This window comes from Pseudoliparis swirei, chromosome 5, assembly GCF_029220125.1.
Source record: "Pseudoliparis swirei isolate HS2019 ecotype Mariana Trench chromosome 5, NWPU_hadal_v1, whole genome shotgun sequence".
Taxonomy (NCBI): Eukaryota; Metazoa; Chordata; class Actinopteri; order Perciformes; family Liparidae; genus Pseudoliparis; species Pseudoliparis swirei.
Genome location: NC_079392.1, coordinates 24,660,121 through 24,675,922, shown reverse-complemented (window position 1 = coordinate 24,675,922; position 15,802 = coordinate 24,660,121). Strand labels below are relative to the sequence as shown.

General features: G+C 40.1%; 3 protein-coding genes across 9 annotated transcripts in view; 1 reads left to right on the top strand and 2 right to left on the bottom strand.

The window, feature by feature from the left end:
* Positions 1-6,042, bottom strand: part of pip5k1ca (phosphatidylinositol-4-phosphate 5-kinase, type I, gamma a) — a 45,762-nt gene extending 39,720 nt beyond the window's left edge. For 4 of the 5 annotated variants that reach the window (XM_056413880.1, XM_056413884.1, XM_056413882.1 and 1 more), the window contains exon 1: positions 5,627-6,042. In XM_056413880.1, the coding sequence (XP_056269855.1) occupies positions 5,627-5,762 (136 nt within the window). In that variant the 5' untranslated portion in view covers positions 5,763-6,042. The remainder of the gene's footprint in view (positions 1-5,626) is intronic. The other variant, XM_056413881.1, reaches the window with a different exon arrangement.
* A 1,301-nt stretch (positions 6,043-7,343) lies between these two features.
* On the bottom strand, positions 7,344-12,440 carry gpx4a (glutathione peroxidase 4a). 3 transcript variants are annotated; one of them, XM_056413887.1, is made up of 7 exons: positions 12,333-12,440; positions 10,020-10,108; positions 9,659-9,803; positions 8,716-8,867; positions 8,582-8,606; positions 8,289-8,348; positions 7,344-7,699 (listed from the first exon to the last, which is right to left on the bottom strand). In XM_056413887.1, the coding sequence occupies exons 1-7, from the start codon at positions 12,396-12,398 to the stop codon at positions 7,667-7,669; spliced, it is 570 nt and encodes a 189-aa protein (XP_056269862.1). In that variant the 5' UTR covers positions 12,399-12,440; the 3' UTR covers positions 7,344-7,666. The 3 variants fall into 3 exon arrangements, with proteins under 3 accessions (XP_056269862.1, XP_056269861.1, XP_056269863.1); XM_056413886.1 differs by having other exon boundaries at positions 12,306-12,413; XM_056413888.1 differs by lacking the exon at positions 12,333-12,440 and adding an exon at positions 10,432-10,557.
* A 200-nt stretch (positions 12,441-12,640) lies between these two features.
* polr2eb (RNA polymerase II, I and III subunit E, b) lies at positions 12,641-15,708 on the top strand. Its single transcript, XM_056413885.1, has 8 exons — positions 12,641-12,828; positions 13,464-13,638; positions 14,345-14,460; positions 14,563-14,643; positions 14,725-14,783; positions 14,980-15,058; positions 15,136-15,204; positions 15,570-15,708. Exons 1-7 carry the CDS (start codon positions 12,772-12,774, stop codon positions 15,199-15,201), a joined length of 633 nt encoding a protein of 210 aa, XP_056269860.1. The 5' UTR covers positions 12,641-12,771; the 3' UTR covers positions 15,202-15,204; positions 15,570-15,708.
* The last annotated feature ends 94 nt before the right edge of the window (positions 15,709-15,802 follow it).

The following is a 15,802-nucleotide window of genomic DNA, read 5'->3' as shown; positions in this document are numbered from 1 at the left end:
GCCCAAGGGATCAGTAAGAGGTGAGGAGGTAGGAGAGGAGCCAAGGTCAAAGGTGAGAGTTAGGGCTACACGGTCCTGTTCTCGGTCAACATCATCCTTAAAGCAACCGAAATATTTCCCCTGTGAACGTCACACACTCGCAACGAGCTCCGTGCATCCGAGGACCTTTACATCGAAGTCATCAGACACTTTTTAACCCTCCTGCTACCTTTAGGGTCAATTTGACCCCATTCAATGTTTAATGTCGGTGTTCATTCGGGTCAATTTGACCCCAGGCTGTTTTTTACTGTGTCAAACATATAAGAAATATCAACTTTTTTATATATTTAAAGGGCTATTTAGGTAGTCAACAAACAAACATAAAGTACCTCACACTTAAACTTGGAAAACAATATTAATTCTAATAATTTTCTGGAGGTTTTAATTGCTGGGGTCAAATTGACCCCACGGGTAAAATATGTCAGTAAATATAAAGGTAACAGGAGGGTTAAACATTGAATGGGGTCAAATTGACCCGAAGGTAACAGGAGGGTTAATGTAGACTTTTAGAAAATGTGAACCGTGCAAATTTCTCCTTTTCTAAAAAACAAAAACAACAAACATTTGGAGCGCGACACGTTTGAGTTAATTAGCTTCGACTTGACATCCGGCGATGAGACTGTTGCACGTACGATATTTGCCTTTACTATTATTATTATTATTTGCCTTTATTATTATTATTTGCCTTTATGATTATTTTTATTATGTTTCTTTTCTTTGTTTTCTTTTTTCTTTTCTTTTTCCTGTTCTGGGGTTTTGTTGTTGCTTGTACGAAATTGTATGGGTTAGACACTCGCAGCTCTGTGAGAAATGCACAAAAGAAGATTGACGAATTAAATGCAGTTAATGTGCTAAAATAAAGAACAACAAAACAGTACTCGAGTGGAGCTGATGAGTAGTTGTCGATAAAAACGTACGTTCTCTCTACTGACCAGCAGGGGGCGACTTCTCTTGCAAAAAGAAGTCAGATTGTATAGAAGTCTATGAGAAAATTACTCTATGTCTCTCTTGATTTGTTCCCTCAGTAAACATGTTAAACATGAGTTTATGGTCTCAATCTCTAGTTTCAAGTCTTCTTCAATACAGCATGATGTCTATTTCGTACATTATGGTCCATTTAAAATCAAATATCCCATGAAGCGGAGCATGCTGCAGCATGCCGACTGTGATTGACAGGTCGAGGACTCTGCCAGATGGCGTCTCTACGTCACCTCCACCGCATTTCAAATGTGGTCACTTCTATTAACCGGTTGCAAAAAGTCAAGATGGCAACGGCCATAATCCATGATGCCGATTATTACGGCAATCCACAATCCAATGGGTGACATCACCACTATTAATGAGTGAAATCACACACGGTTTACACTAAAGTAGATGTTTGGAACTACAATTGAGAATAATGGATTACAGTGTTACAAATTTATACTAGAAAGTGGATGATTTTCTGAATATTTTCTGGATATTTTCCTTTTCCTTTGTATCTTTGGAAGCCAAATAACATCTCGTTTGTTTAACTGAAAGATGTCTTTGCGAGCTATCGACTCGACTGCTTCTCTTTAACGGGACTTCTTCAGCACTAATGCTCCCTAATAGAATAGCGCAGCAGTGCCGCATCAGCGACGGGCATAATTGCAAACAGGCCATGCCTCAGTAATATTCAAAACCAACTCGACCCGCAGCATTCGCCGACTCCGAGATGAACCGAGCGGAGGTTAAATGGGGTAACAAGCTAACAGATGTTAGTGTGTTGAAAGTAAAGAAACATGAGGTACTCAGTGGCACTTAAATAGCTCTTATTGTGGTACTTTTGTTGTTTGACTATGTTGAGAAAATGTTACTTTCTGTATTCTTGTTGTTCTTAGTTTGAACTCTAGGTTGAATGCACTTATTGTAAGTCGCTTTGGATAAAAGCGTCTGCTAAATGACATGTGATGTAATGTAATGTAATGTACTCTGCGCTGTCTTTCAGTCCTTCACCCACACGACAAATCTCGTTGTGCTATGAAGACGTCTCGTCCGTTGCTTTTATAAACCTTATATCGTACTGCTCTCTGAGCTATGACAATGCACAGATTGGTGAATGCCAACTGTCCGTAAACCGACAACCTGAATGCATTTGGCAGGATGGAGGCGGGGTCGATAATGCATCTGTTTGAGGCTGTTCATGTTGCATGTGAAGGTACGCTAGCTTGTGAAATCCCGCCCCCCCCCATCTTGCAGCCAAAGAAAAACAGGCATTTTCCTCCTCCGATACAGATGAGCTTCTCTAGTAACCCCCCCCCCCCCCCAGACAGCCCATTGATTCACGAGCCCGTCCTGAGGTCTTGTCGAAGTCAGCGCTTTCCTCGCCGGACAATGAAAATCCCCAGACTGTGATGTACAGTGAACATGATGACCAGTGAACGCAGCTTGACGGACCGCTGTTAAGACCCCAGAGCCTGAACAGGAAGCCTTAGCCAGCCATACGTGTCCACCCACCATTACAGGGTTCGTACACATGTTGACCAATGGAATTCCATGACTTTTCCATGACTTTAAACCAAATTTCCATGACCAAACTGAAATCTCGGTGTGTACATGAAAACTTTTTGAAAATGTAGTATTCATACAATGAGAATTACAAAGCATACAATATACCTTAAATGAAACAAATGAATTAGAGACAATAGTTTGATTAAAAGAATAAACATTACTATACATGTTTATTCTTAGAAACACTTATATAAATGTTTATTCTTTTAATCAAATTATTATCCTTTATGTGCAAATCTGTTTGGACTTGGCAGCTTATAATTTGAGTCTTCCTTTCAAAAACATATGAATTATTTTAAACTCGACGTAAATGAACATGTGAATATAACAAATTTCCATGACTTTTCCAGGCCTAGAAATGACCATTTTAAAATTCCATGTCTTTTCCAGGTTTTCCATGACCGTACAAACCCACCATTAGCATCCTCAACACCTTATCAAATAGCATTGTGTCATTTATATATTAGCACTCGTCTCTATGTTGATGATGCAGATGTTCATCACAAAGCTCAATCTAATTATCGTTGAACAGTGTTTTAAAAGCATGCAAAATAAATTATGTGTTGATTTTCCAAAATGAGAAGCGATTACCTCGATTTGAGAATCATCCCTCATCTTCATCGTCTCTTCTTTATTCATGAAGCCAGTCAAAATGGACCTCGTCATGTCATCTAACTTCTCTTCTCGCAAGCAGCTCTGAAGATCGTCAAATTAACTTCAGCGACGCGAAATAAATACAGAATTTAGAAAGCGTTACTTTTACCTGCGCTGTACATAATTTTGAAAACATTCGTCTTATATTGAAGTCCACGGCCTAAGCAACAGCTGAGAGGAGGGTACTTATACCCAGCACACCTGGTTCATCACTGATACACACAACAAAGCCTCTTACCTTCTGACACAAAGCAGCTCAACACATTCAGCCTCAATAGAACTGGGATTAAGAAAACTAACTGCATTTAAGTGACGAGAAAACGCTCTAATGGTCACTTGAATTACATTCAGTTTATCCAAATTAATACTGGACTTTAGAGGCTGATGCGGGTATTTGAGGGTTTCAACAATCTGATAACCATATGTTGTCTTTCTGCATTCAAACACATACAATAAAGCATTTTAATAAGAATCCTTAAAGTTGCTTATTAAAGGATGGTTTGCATGTACTATTTACTGCAGGCACTGAGCGGGACATTTAACAGTTGAACTATAAACTCTTGCTTTTCTATATGCTTTAAAAAAAAATTGGGTACAATAAACAGAGACCAATAAACATCTGCTTATACAGCAGCGTAGTCGATTTATATCGCATCATTTCTAACGACTGGCTTTCACGATACGTCCTGGCCTCGACCGCTTATCGGCCCTTTTCACAAGAGACATTTTGCTGTGTCGCATTAGTAAAAGCGCAGGTTCAAAGTTTTTTTTTTACGATGGTTGAATTCCATTTAGCTGCTTCGGTTTCGGGGTCCTGATGTTGTGCGTGCTGGCTCACGTTGACCAACTGGGACATTCCTAACCGGTACTTTCACGCTCGAGTAAAAGCCAAGATGGTGGCAAATGGTAAATTAAGGCTTTAATGGTTTCTCCAGGACACATAATGGGTGACACTGGTGTTTTTTTCCCAGCCTGTGTGGTTGACAGGTCGTGATAATTCAAGGTGCCCACAGCTAGAAAGGTGGCAAAGAGAAATGTGGTTCCTTGTGAAAAGGAGGCCTAAATCCTTGCTACACCCCTGGTTCCTTCTTCATGTTAAGGTTATTAATTAAGATGTACAGCTATAAGCTACTATATATATATATGTGATTTCACAAGATACATTTGTATGTGTCACATTAGTAAAAGCTCAGGTGCAAATAATTCAATTTACTGTGGCTGAATTCCATTTAGCTGCTTCTGTTTCTGGGTCCTGGTGTCTAACATCCATCATGACTTACTGGGACATTCCTAATTACCTTCGCATTGAAAATGCGGAAGGTTATGTTTTGATCGCCGTGTATGCGTGCATGCGTGTTATTCGCATAAGTCAAAAAGTATTCAACCGAATCGCATGAAATTTGGTGGGATGATTGGTTATTATCCGGGGACCATTTGATTAGATTTTGGGATCGATCGGGTCAAAGGTCAAGGCCAAGGTCATGAAAAGGTCAAAATCTTCTTTTTACCAATTTGTATCCAATTGGCATGCAACTAATGCCAACATGTTCATAATTCAATGCCCAATCGTGTGATATGCGAAGGTATGCGCTCTACCGAGTGCCCGTTCTAGTTTGCTTTATTCTTATTTTAAAAGACAAATGTCAATGTGTGTCTTGGTGTGTCACCTATAAAGAAACACACGCAAAATACATTAAAACATTATATATCTGGTCCAAACTGCCACGGCGGTCTGTGGTCTGCCCACCTCGGCCATCCTTCTCGAGGGAATTGAGCACTTTAAAAGGCTCCAGTAAAACGCCAAGATGGTGGCGCATGGTAAACCAAAATTGAGAATTGAGGCTTTAATGGTTTCTTCAGACCACATAATGGGTGACACTGGTGTTTCTCTCCATCCTGTGTGTGTGACAGATGATAATTCAAGGTGCCCACACGACTGGAAATGAGCGGAAGGGGGGTGGGGGGGGGGGTGGCAAAGAGACGTTTGCTTCCCTGGAAAAAGGAGGCCATTAAATTCCTCGCTACACCCCTGGCTCCATTCCTCACGTAAAGTTAATTAATTACACATACAAGTCACATCTATAAGCGACTCTATTCTGTGATATTGCCGTTACCGAGCCCTGGTTTGACGTGTCGCTCACCAGACATGACTGCACTTCCACACCGACGTCAAACCGTCACACGGTAACGGCAAATAAAACGTTTAAATCAAACTTTATACCTGCTCGACCACATTAATTCACTCGGCTAGCTGCTAGCTTGACGTTAGCCCCGCCGAGTCCTTGCTAGCGAAGATGAGTCGGGGCTTTCGATGGAAACGGTTGTCAATCGGGTTATGAAACGCACATTAAAAGACGGTTAGGGGTTTTATTTGGAAAAGGGTTGAGTGTAAAAAATATACCCATGTCTGCGGCGTCCATCCCGTAGCTAACTCCGACGACCGTGTCCCCATCATCATCGGATGCTGCGGCCCCGGATAGCGGGCTCCCGTCCCCGGCCTCCGACATCCCGACCGCTCCCTCGGCCGCCGCTTCCATTCAGCTTCCCGGTAGAGGGGTTGCGGAAGAAATGTCAAAAAATAAAATAATAATTAAAAAAAATATACAGCCAAAGCCCTCCAATGAAAAAAAAAAAGATACACACGCGGCGTCGTGACCCCCCGGCGAGAGGAAAAGGAGGAAAAGGAGGAGTGGACGGTTTGCATCAACTAACGTGAGACGGAGGAATGTGTGGTCGTTATCCGCGACGCTCCCCTCGTCCGGGCGGCGTGTCCTCGAGGCGGCGGCGGAGCAGCGTCCGCTCCTCAGGTCGACTGCACCGCACTTGCTGCTGCTGCTGCTGCCTGAGTGTGTGTGCGTTTGTGTGTGTGTGTGTGTGTGTGTGCGTGTGTCAAACACCATTCCCCCCCCCCCTTTCCTCCCGCCCCACCCGTGCAAGCGGGATGTGACTCCCTCTGCAGGAGGCCGAGGGAACTGCAGTTCCCCCCTCTTTGGATGCTCCGAGTCACACGCAGAGGTCAAGTTGAACCGGTGGGGAGAGAGGCTGAGTGGTCACGTGACAGTCACACGTGACATTAGATAACATTAGGATTTACTTTATTATCCTTGTGCAACAACACAAAAGGATGCACAATGAATTTCAGTTGCAACTCATTTGTAACTCAACACAGAAGTACATTGTAGTGCTTTTTGTTTGCATCATTAGGAATGTAAACAGCAGCAGCAGAAACAACTCTCTGGGATGGCAGATATCTTAAAAAATAAAATATTCAACATCCATCAACTCTGACTCAGTTTGAACACAAAGTATCACGACCTCCTCTCGTCCCGCTCTCTTCCCCTCCTGGCTCTGACCCGTTGACCTCTGCATATTATTGATGTGGTATTGTATGTGAATGTCTAACTTATCTTACATTAGATGCATATTATTGACAGAATTCATGAATATTTGGCTCAAAACCAAGAAGTGTTTATTCAAGTGCAAAGAACACTATTATCATTGGTTGTTGACTGTACTGCTTTTATAGCCCATGACCAATGAAGTAATTCCCAATACCGGATTAATGAGTACACGAATCTACATAAAACTTGTTGTAGTCAGATTTGTATACTTTTTTTCCCCCAGTTAAACCATCCATGCTTTTATCACAGTTATGATAAGTTATTGACAGGCATCTGTCGTTTTGTTTACTTTGAATTATTCTTGGTAGACCTGAAAAGGTTAGTGTCCAGTACTTCATCAGGTAAATACATAGAAGAGGAATGTGTAATCTTTTGACTTTGCCCTCTCCTGTGATGAGATCAATGCTCTGCTTCTCATCTTGAGTGGCTGTGCTACGAGTTCAATATCCGTAAAGATTAAATTGTGACATTCTTAATTTTTCTGCCCTGAAGAACAAATCTCACAGTTTCATTTCACTCGTGAGCGGTTCTCTGACACACTTGAATTTGTCCTCTATGACAGAAATTGATTATTCTTCTTTTTTCCCCACCATTTCCATTAAAAGGAATGAAAGGTCTTTGTGAACAACCAAACACATCTATCCCACAAGCAACACCAACACAATACAATATGATATAACTCGTTTCCCTGGCAGACAAACAACGCGGACACAAATATAATTTGAGCAAAATCTTAGTGCATTTTATTCTGAAAGCAGTGCCGCACGTTAATCTACTAGAAGAGGTCACGATCCATTTAGGGATCCTTTCTCTTTCTCTCCGGAGAACCAAATGGATTCGAGCTCGGTAATCCTCCCAGGAAGGTTTGCACGCCATTTTCATCAGGTCTGCTCGGCCCGCCGCGCGGGTTTATGAACAAACCGTCACTGGTTCTGGGCTGGAAACAAAACTATGTGTCCACTGGTTCTCAGAGAGGAAGAGGAAGGAGCGAAAGGGAGAGAAAGATCAGCGAGTGAGGCATCGGCCGTCCAAGGAGGCGTTTACAAGTACCGGGGAAGATCCTTCTCCACCACCTGGAAGGAGAACAAGATGAGAAGATGACATCAAGTGTCCTAATGAAAGTGTTTTAACACACAACACAACAACACACATATATGAACAGTTACAGTAACACACAAAATCTGCTTTAAAAAAAAAGTGTATTATTTAATTATTCACTATACTTGCACTATCACCACTTTCTTCCACACTAACATCCACATTCACTGTCACTGTTTTTATAAATTTTTGTTGGTATTCTTTTTTCTTTTTAAAATTTATCCGGTTATTTGTCAGAATAATTAATTCCATGTATGCATGACGAGAGTGCAAGTAAAAAACGAGTCCAACTCCATGTATATGCACATATACATGGCCAATAAATCTGATTCTGATCTCGAATAAGAACCAGTGAATTCACAAATCTCCCCTTTATTTATTCATTCCTCATTCATCATGTGCACAATGTTTTATCTGGACAGTTTCACACAGAAAAGATCTGGAGAAAAACACAAAAGAGCTTTAAAAATGTCTCCGGAGGTGAATAATAATTACACCGTTAAAAAAAAAAGATATAGGAGTCAAGATTAAAAGCACACGATCTATCAGTGGCAAAGTACATACACTGGGATCGTCCAGTGGTCCGTATCTCTTCACCACCTGACCCTCTCTGTTGATCAGAAACTGAAGAGAAACAAGAAAAAAGAGAACACCAAAACACAGTGAACGTGACATTTAAATATCAATCACACACATTTTATTTACTTTTTTATAATTAAACCCTTTTTAGAAGCATTTACAGGCTTCTTCCAAGAACTATTCTGTCCCCACATAGTAGTAAAGCACGAGATAAGAGATACACTATCAACGTTAAAGTCTCCATTCATAATAAATAACCCATTAAAACAAATATTTACCTTGGTGAAATTCCACTTGATGCTACTGCAGAAAAGAAAAGAAAATCACACGTTAGGAAATAACAAATGATAACAGATGAAGCAGCGCCACGTCATCGTAGGAGCAATAAACCCGTCGGGTGGGCTCCACTCACTTCCCCATGAAGCCTCTCCCGTTGGGCTGCTCCTTCAGCCACTTCCACAGCGGGTGAGCGGTGTCCCCGTTCACATCGATCTTACTGAACATGTCGAAATGAGCGTTGTAGGAGAGGGCAAATAGTTTGATCTGGGTTTCATTGCCGGGCTCCTTCAAAGTAAAAGCAAGTTGAGAGAAAGAATAGAAATGATCGACACCATTTAGAGTTCAACGCCAGAAAAAAACATCCGTTTACAACCTCAAACACAAAGCGTGCAACATAATCCAAATCCTGTTAATCCAGTCGTATGTGCTCACTACTTTCCATTTGCTTACATGTGTTCTTACTTTATTTAAAATAAACAATGAAGTAGCCAAAACAATACATAAATGAAAATGAAAAATTAAATATAATAATCATAATATTCATTATACATGTTTCAAGAGGGGAAACTTTTATATATATTCTTTTTTTTGTCAATTGAGGACATGGAATAAAGATAAAAATAATTACTAGTTTTCAAGGAAAGGAAATAAATTAAATACATTTAATCCACTATTGTATTTTTTTCGGCTAAACATTCCAAACTTTTATTACATAATTATAGTTATTGACAGGCGTCTCGTATACCCCTCACTACTTTCCATTTGCTTACATGTGTTGTTACTTATTAACCCTTGTGTTGCCTTCGGGTCAATATGACCCGATTCAATGTTTAACCCTCCTGTTACCTTTATATTTACTAACATATTTTACCCTTGAGGTCAATATGACCCCAGCTATTAAAATCTCCAGAAAATTATTAGAATTAATATTGTTTTCCAAGTTTAAGTGTGAGGTACTTTATGTTTGTTTGTTGACTCCCGAAAGAACACCGACATTAAACATTGAATCGGGTCAAATTGACCCGAAGGCGACAGGAGGGTTAAGATATATAGCTTGAATAAAATGTGTCGTTTACCTGGTTCCCAAACTGGTTGGAAGGGAAGCCGAGGATGCGTAAACCTCTCTCAGCGTACGTGGCGTGCATCGCCGCAAACTGAGAGTAGTTTATTGGGGTTTTGCCTCATTTAGAGGCAACGTTGGTGATGATGACCACCTCCCCCCTGAAAGTACACACACACACACACATATTATGTATTAGTGACAATGGGATTATGTAACTGTGATACATATATATATATTATTATGAAACAATGTTGTGTTAATATTTATATTATCGTGTACTTCTGTTTTTATGCTTTTAAAAAACTTTTATGCCAATGAAGCAACATTTAAAATTACATTTAAATCGGAACACAAATATCAAAAGATTGATTTACCTGTATTTCTCGAGGGAAACCAAGTTGCCGTCAATATCTGTCGCTGAAAAGTCATAAATAGACGTGGCCGTAGTCTCTGTCGAGGCAGACTGCAAGGAAGGAAAACAACTTCAGTGAATAGAGCTTAATCTCAAAATGCACTTTTATCCAGCGTGATGAATAATAGATAACAAGACATTTATATATTCTAGCAGTTATAAATATTTCCCCTGGGTATGCATCTTTAAAGTCCCGCACGTACAACTCTTTTAATAATGAATACAAATATCAAACCAAAGATAAATACATTAAAATAAATGAAAACATACATATATAAAGAACACAATTCAACGATCAATCGAGTTTTAAAAAATCTGACTTGGTCCAAGCGTGAGATCCATAACTGCCACACAACCTCTCTCGTTGCTCTTACCATGGCCTGCAGCAGGACCGAGAACAGGACAGTGGACCCTATGAGGTGCATGTCTGGCCTTAGGAAGGTTCTCCGAAGGCAGAACGCAATCAAATGTGTAAACCTCTCAAGCTCCCAGTTACCGGTCAGACCACCGACCCACTACTAACTCTGAGGGATCACACGACCCAGAGTCCTCGAGTAAAAAGTGAACGGGGTTGATCATTAACGGAGTGGATGATCGATCCACATCAGACACGCACCGCGGTCCACAGTCCGCCCCATTATCACAACCTCGTGAAGAGTTGCGTGGAGGCTTTAAAATAAATAAATAAAAGGTTTAACCCTTGTGTTGCCTTAGGGTCATTTTGACCCCAATCAATATTACACCCTCCCCCCGCCTTTGGGTTATTTTGACCCGATTCAATGTTTCACCCTCCTGTTACCTTTATATTTACTAACATATTTTACCCTTTGGGTTCAATTTGACGTCAGCAATTAAAATCTCCAGAAAATTATTAGAATTAATATTGTTTTCCAAGTTTAAGTGTGAGGCACTTTATGTTTGTTTGTTGACTACCGAAAGAACACCGACATTAAACATTGAATGGGGTCAAATTAATCCGAAAGCGGGGGGAGGGTGTAATATTGATTCGGGTCAAAATGACCCTAAGGCAACACAAGGGTTAAAAAAATAGGCCGTGCGGGGGTGAGCCTCATGAGGCCGGGGGCAAAGAGCAACCGTCTGAGGTAATACATGAAACTCACCATGTAATGAGCTTAATATGGGAATGTAAAAAAAGAAGAAGAAAAGTAGCGTCAGCGAATGAGAGCACATAACCTCCTAAATCTCACCCCAAAGGCTGAAAACCCGAGTTCATTCTACCAAATAATCATAAACTGTGAAAACAAAGTAATTGGTGTTTCAACCAATTAGGATGAATAGATCATTGTAAGACCAGTAGAATCAGCAGATGAAGCATTGAACAACAGATTCAGTTGTTGGGCAATACACTGGTTATTACACAATTCTCTGGGAAGTCTACGTGGGAATCATGCTTCATGGTTACAATAGGTCTGCTTTGTTCAAAAAGATCATGAGTTATTCGATAATAAACAACAAAGTAGCCAAAATACATGAATGAAAATGTCAAATTAAATATTATAATAATATAATAATAATAAATGTTTTGAGAGGGAAAGTACTTCATAATTAAGACAACATATTGTCAATTGAGAACATGGAATTAAGATAAAAAATAATTACTAGTTTTCAAGGAAGGAAATATATATAATAAATGTAATCCACTATTGTATTTAATAATAATAATAATAATCAATGTTTTGAGAGGGAAAGTACTTTATATTTAAGACATATATTGTCAATTGAGAACATGGAATAAAGATGAAAAATAATTACAAATTTTCAAGGAAGGAAAACTTTAAATACATTCAATCCACTAGTATTTTTATTTACAACTTTTCCACACTCTATTTCAATTTCCATTGCTTATATAAATACATTAGCTGTAACAGACGACGACCAGTTGTGTTGACCGGACATGTGGATGCATTTCTCAGACTGATAAGCCGATCAACTGTTATCAGCTGATATCAGCTGCTATCAGCTGCTGCTGCAGGAACATCCGATGTTACAATCCAAGTTTATACATGGTGCGACCTTTTAATTTTTCTTTTTCTTTTGCACTCCAACACCCTCAATTAGGCCAAGACAAGAAAGTTACCCCGAATTATTAGTACTTTAAATAACATTCACTATCGATCATATGCAGACTTTAAAAAGGAAAAGCATCGGTTGGTAATTTCGCCGTAACGCAAACTCGAAAATCTCAGGAGACCCCCGCACCGCACCGGATAGGTTAGGTTTACTTTACCGTTGGGGATAAAACAAAGTACAGTACCGTCGTCAGTAGGATTCCACTGCTCGCCAAAGCCCCGAAAGACAAAATAGCATATAACGGCTTCATTGTGTCTACCAGAGAGGCCACATTTAATCCAGTAGCTGCACCAGAAGTGACGTGTTTATTATGAAACTGCGGCGGAAACAGGCGGACGAACTGTCAGAAAACAACCGTTAAAAAAAATAAAAATAGAATAGAATTATCACAATTGTTCTAATATTACTATTAATATCGTACAGATAATAATAATACTTGTTATTTTTTTTTTTTTAAACGTAGTTAATCGTCAAAGCTCCACCCACGGACGACGAGCGTTGTCGTCATCAGCTTGCGCCGATCAACTGAAACGTGCGTCGCGGGAACGAAGCTGGAAAAGTTAACAACAACAACAAATTTACTTTAAGACAACATATAGCGCAAGTTGGACGTTTGAGACGATATGGATGACGAAGAGGAAACATACCGGCTGTGGAAGATTCGTAAAACCATCATGCAGGTACCTTATTTCTTAATGTTGGTTTTGTTTAGCCGGCTAAGCCTAGCATGTACGTTAGCTTAGCCAAAGCAATGTTGAGAATCAGGGGTTTTGTTGATTCTGCCGCCAGTATAAAGTAGTTTATGAGATGTGGATTAACAAACTGTTTTATTCTCGCTGTTAATTGTGTCAGCAGTTTGTCGTCAGTGCCTCTTGCTTTGCAGCATAAGCGTTTCAAGAAGCACGATCGTTAACATGCTCGGAATAGACATGAACAGAATGCTGCCCTTTTTGCATTTTCACAAGCAGAATTATGGTTTCGCGAATCCTAAAGGGTCTCTGCCTTCTCCGGGATAAAGGAGTGTATCGTTAACAGCTCTAGTTCTACTGTATGTTTATGTGGACCTGGTCCAATGTGGTCTAGGTGTGTCACGAGCTGTGAAATATCACCCCATTTAAATATTTTCACAAAAGAAACAAAGACATTTGAAAGTGGGTTACAGGCAGGACATCATGGAAACCTCTGCATTGCCTTCCTTTTGCTATTCGAGGTGGTTTACATACCGGTCGTGAGGATCTTGGAGTCCGTTCCAGCTTGACGTTGAAACATGATATTGTATTCTGAACTCTCAACGGTCTCACCTTTACACCCTCAGCTGTGCCACGACAGAGGCTACCTGGTGACCCAGGACGAGTTGGACCAGACGCTGGATGAGTTCAAGAGTCAGTTTGGAGACAAGCCCAGCGAGGGTCGGCCCAGACGCACAGACCTCACTGTGCTGGTGGCTCACAACGACGACCCCACCGACCAGATGTTTGTTTTCTTCCCTGGTGGGTTCATACTTTATATTCTATCATTTTATTAAACCAAAAAATATATTTTTTTTCCTGGGAACACAAGTGAGGCCATTGCATAATCTACAGGACTGTCTCAGAAAATTAGAATATTGTGATAAAGTTCTTTATTTTCTGTAATGCAATTAAAAAAACAAAAATGTCATGCATTCTGGATTCATTACAAATCAACTGAAATATTGCAAGCCTTTTATTCTTTTAATATTGCTGATTATGGCTTACAGCTTAAGAAAACTCTAAAATCCTATCTCATAAAATTTTAATATTTCCTCAGACCAAGTAAAAAAAAAGATTTATAACAGCTGAGTGTTTGTCAAGGCTCAGGAAACCCTTGCAGGTGTTTCGAGTTAATTAGACAATTCAAGTGATTTGTTTAATACCCTACTAGTATACTTTTTCATGATATTCTAATATTTAGAGATAGGATATTTGAGTTTTCTAAAGCTGTAAGCCATAATCAGCAATAAATCAGAATAAAAGGCTTGCAATATTTCAGTTGATTTGTAATGAATCCAGAATGCATGACATTTTTGTTTTTTTAATTGCATTACAGAAAATAAAGAACTTCATCACAATATTCTAATTTTCTGAGACAGTCCTGTATTTGAGCCTTACATGTATGTTTATACCTGTACATGCGGTGGTGTGCTATTAATACATCTGATTTTTCGTCACTTTTCAGAGGAACCCAAGGTGGGAATCAAGACGATCAAGATGTACTGCCAGAGGATGCAGGAGGAGAACATCACACGAGCCATCATTGTTGTTCAGATGGGCATGACACCGTCAGCCAAACAGGTAAACGCCTCCATCTTATAACGTGACATTTCGGAGCACCTCTTGTCGTCGTTTAGCTTTCTTTCTCTCGCGTCTCTCACGTAATGACGCGTCTCCTTTCAGTCTCTCGTTGACATGGCACCCAAATACATATTGGAACAGTTTCTACAACAGGAGCTGCTCATCAACATCACGGAGCACGAGGTAACCAACGCGCCGCACTCGGATCCCATTGACGGAGTGAGAATCACGTTTCAGTTTGCGACGCATTGCTTTGTCTTTCAGCTCGTTCCAGAGCACATCGTCATGACGAAAGAGGAAGTTGCTGAACTTCTGGCAAGATAGTATCCTTACAAGCAAGTGCGCTCATTCGAGCAACAATGTTTAGGAATGCAAGACATGCACTTGGTCATCTTTGGAGTACTAACCATTTGTAATAAAGTATAAAATAGCAGCTGATTTACCTGAAGACCACCATCGAGCTGTATTTAGTGTCTAAAAATATGCATCTGTTATCCTCCCGTAACCTTTTTACCTCAGTAAATTAAAGGAAAGTCAGTTGCCGAGGATCCAGGCTGGAGACCCCGTGGCTCGTTACTTTGGCTTGAAAAGAGGACAGGTAAGAAGAAAAAGAATGCAAATAAAATACATGCAACTTGTGTTCCCCGTCAAACTATTTTGTATCTACTTTTCCAGGTGGTAAAGATCATCCGACCCAGTGAAACAGCCGGCAGGTACATCACGTACAGACTGGTGCAGTGACAGGTCAGTGGGTTATGCATACATTAGCAGTTTGGCATGAAAGGCCGAGACACGCTGATAATATTCAGCCTGCGATATGAAGCAGATTCAAATATAGGACGCACATTGACCACCAGCACCGACTGGACATCCACAGAAAGGTGGAACATTTTCCTTTTAACATTTAAAGATCCCACAAAGTGTAGTTTGTTAGTTGAAGTTGGGGCTGTCCGGGTTTACCGGGTCACCACAAAAGTTGCCCCGCCCAAACATTTCAACACATATAACAAGTAACAGATGTCAAACAGACATACAGGCCCACTTTTCTTTTCAGCCATCATGTGTGGAGTGTTGCCGTTTTTCATTACGGTGTTTTTTTTATTTTCCAGATTGTTTCCGTTTTTTGGAGCACCAGTGAAGCCGACGATGTTACATCATTCCTCCAGGATTATCCTTCTGCTTTTCACTCGTTCAAATTCTTGTTTTTATTTGTAATTACTGATTTTGTAAAATAAAATATTCAGTGTCTTTTCTCTGGATGATTTGGTTACAAACAAATTTCACTTACAATTTATGAATACATATTAAAAACTATGTTTCACTTGAAGGTATAAGAGGATTT

Coding starts and splice junctions, on each gene's coding strand:
- polr2eb (XM_056413885.1), top strand. CDS start 12,772: ATGGATGACGAAGAGGAAACATACCGGCTGTGGAAGATTCGTAAAACC. Junction 14,784..14,979: donor GCTGAACTTCTGGCAAGATA/GTATCCTTACAA, acceptor TTTTTACCTCAG/TAAATTAAAGGAAAGTCAGT. Junction 15,059..15,135: donor TTGGCTTGAAAAGAGGACAG/GTAAGAAGAAAA, acceptor CTACTTTTCCAG/GTGGTAAAGATCATCCGACC.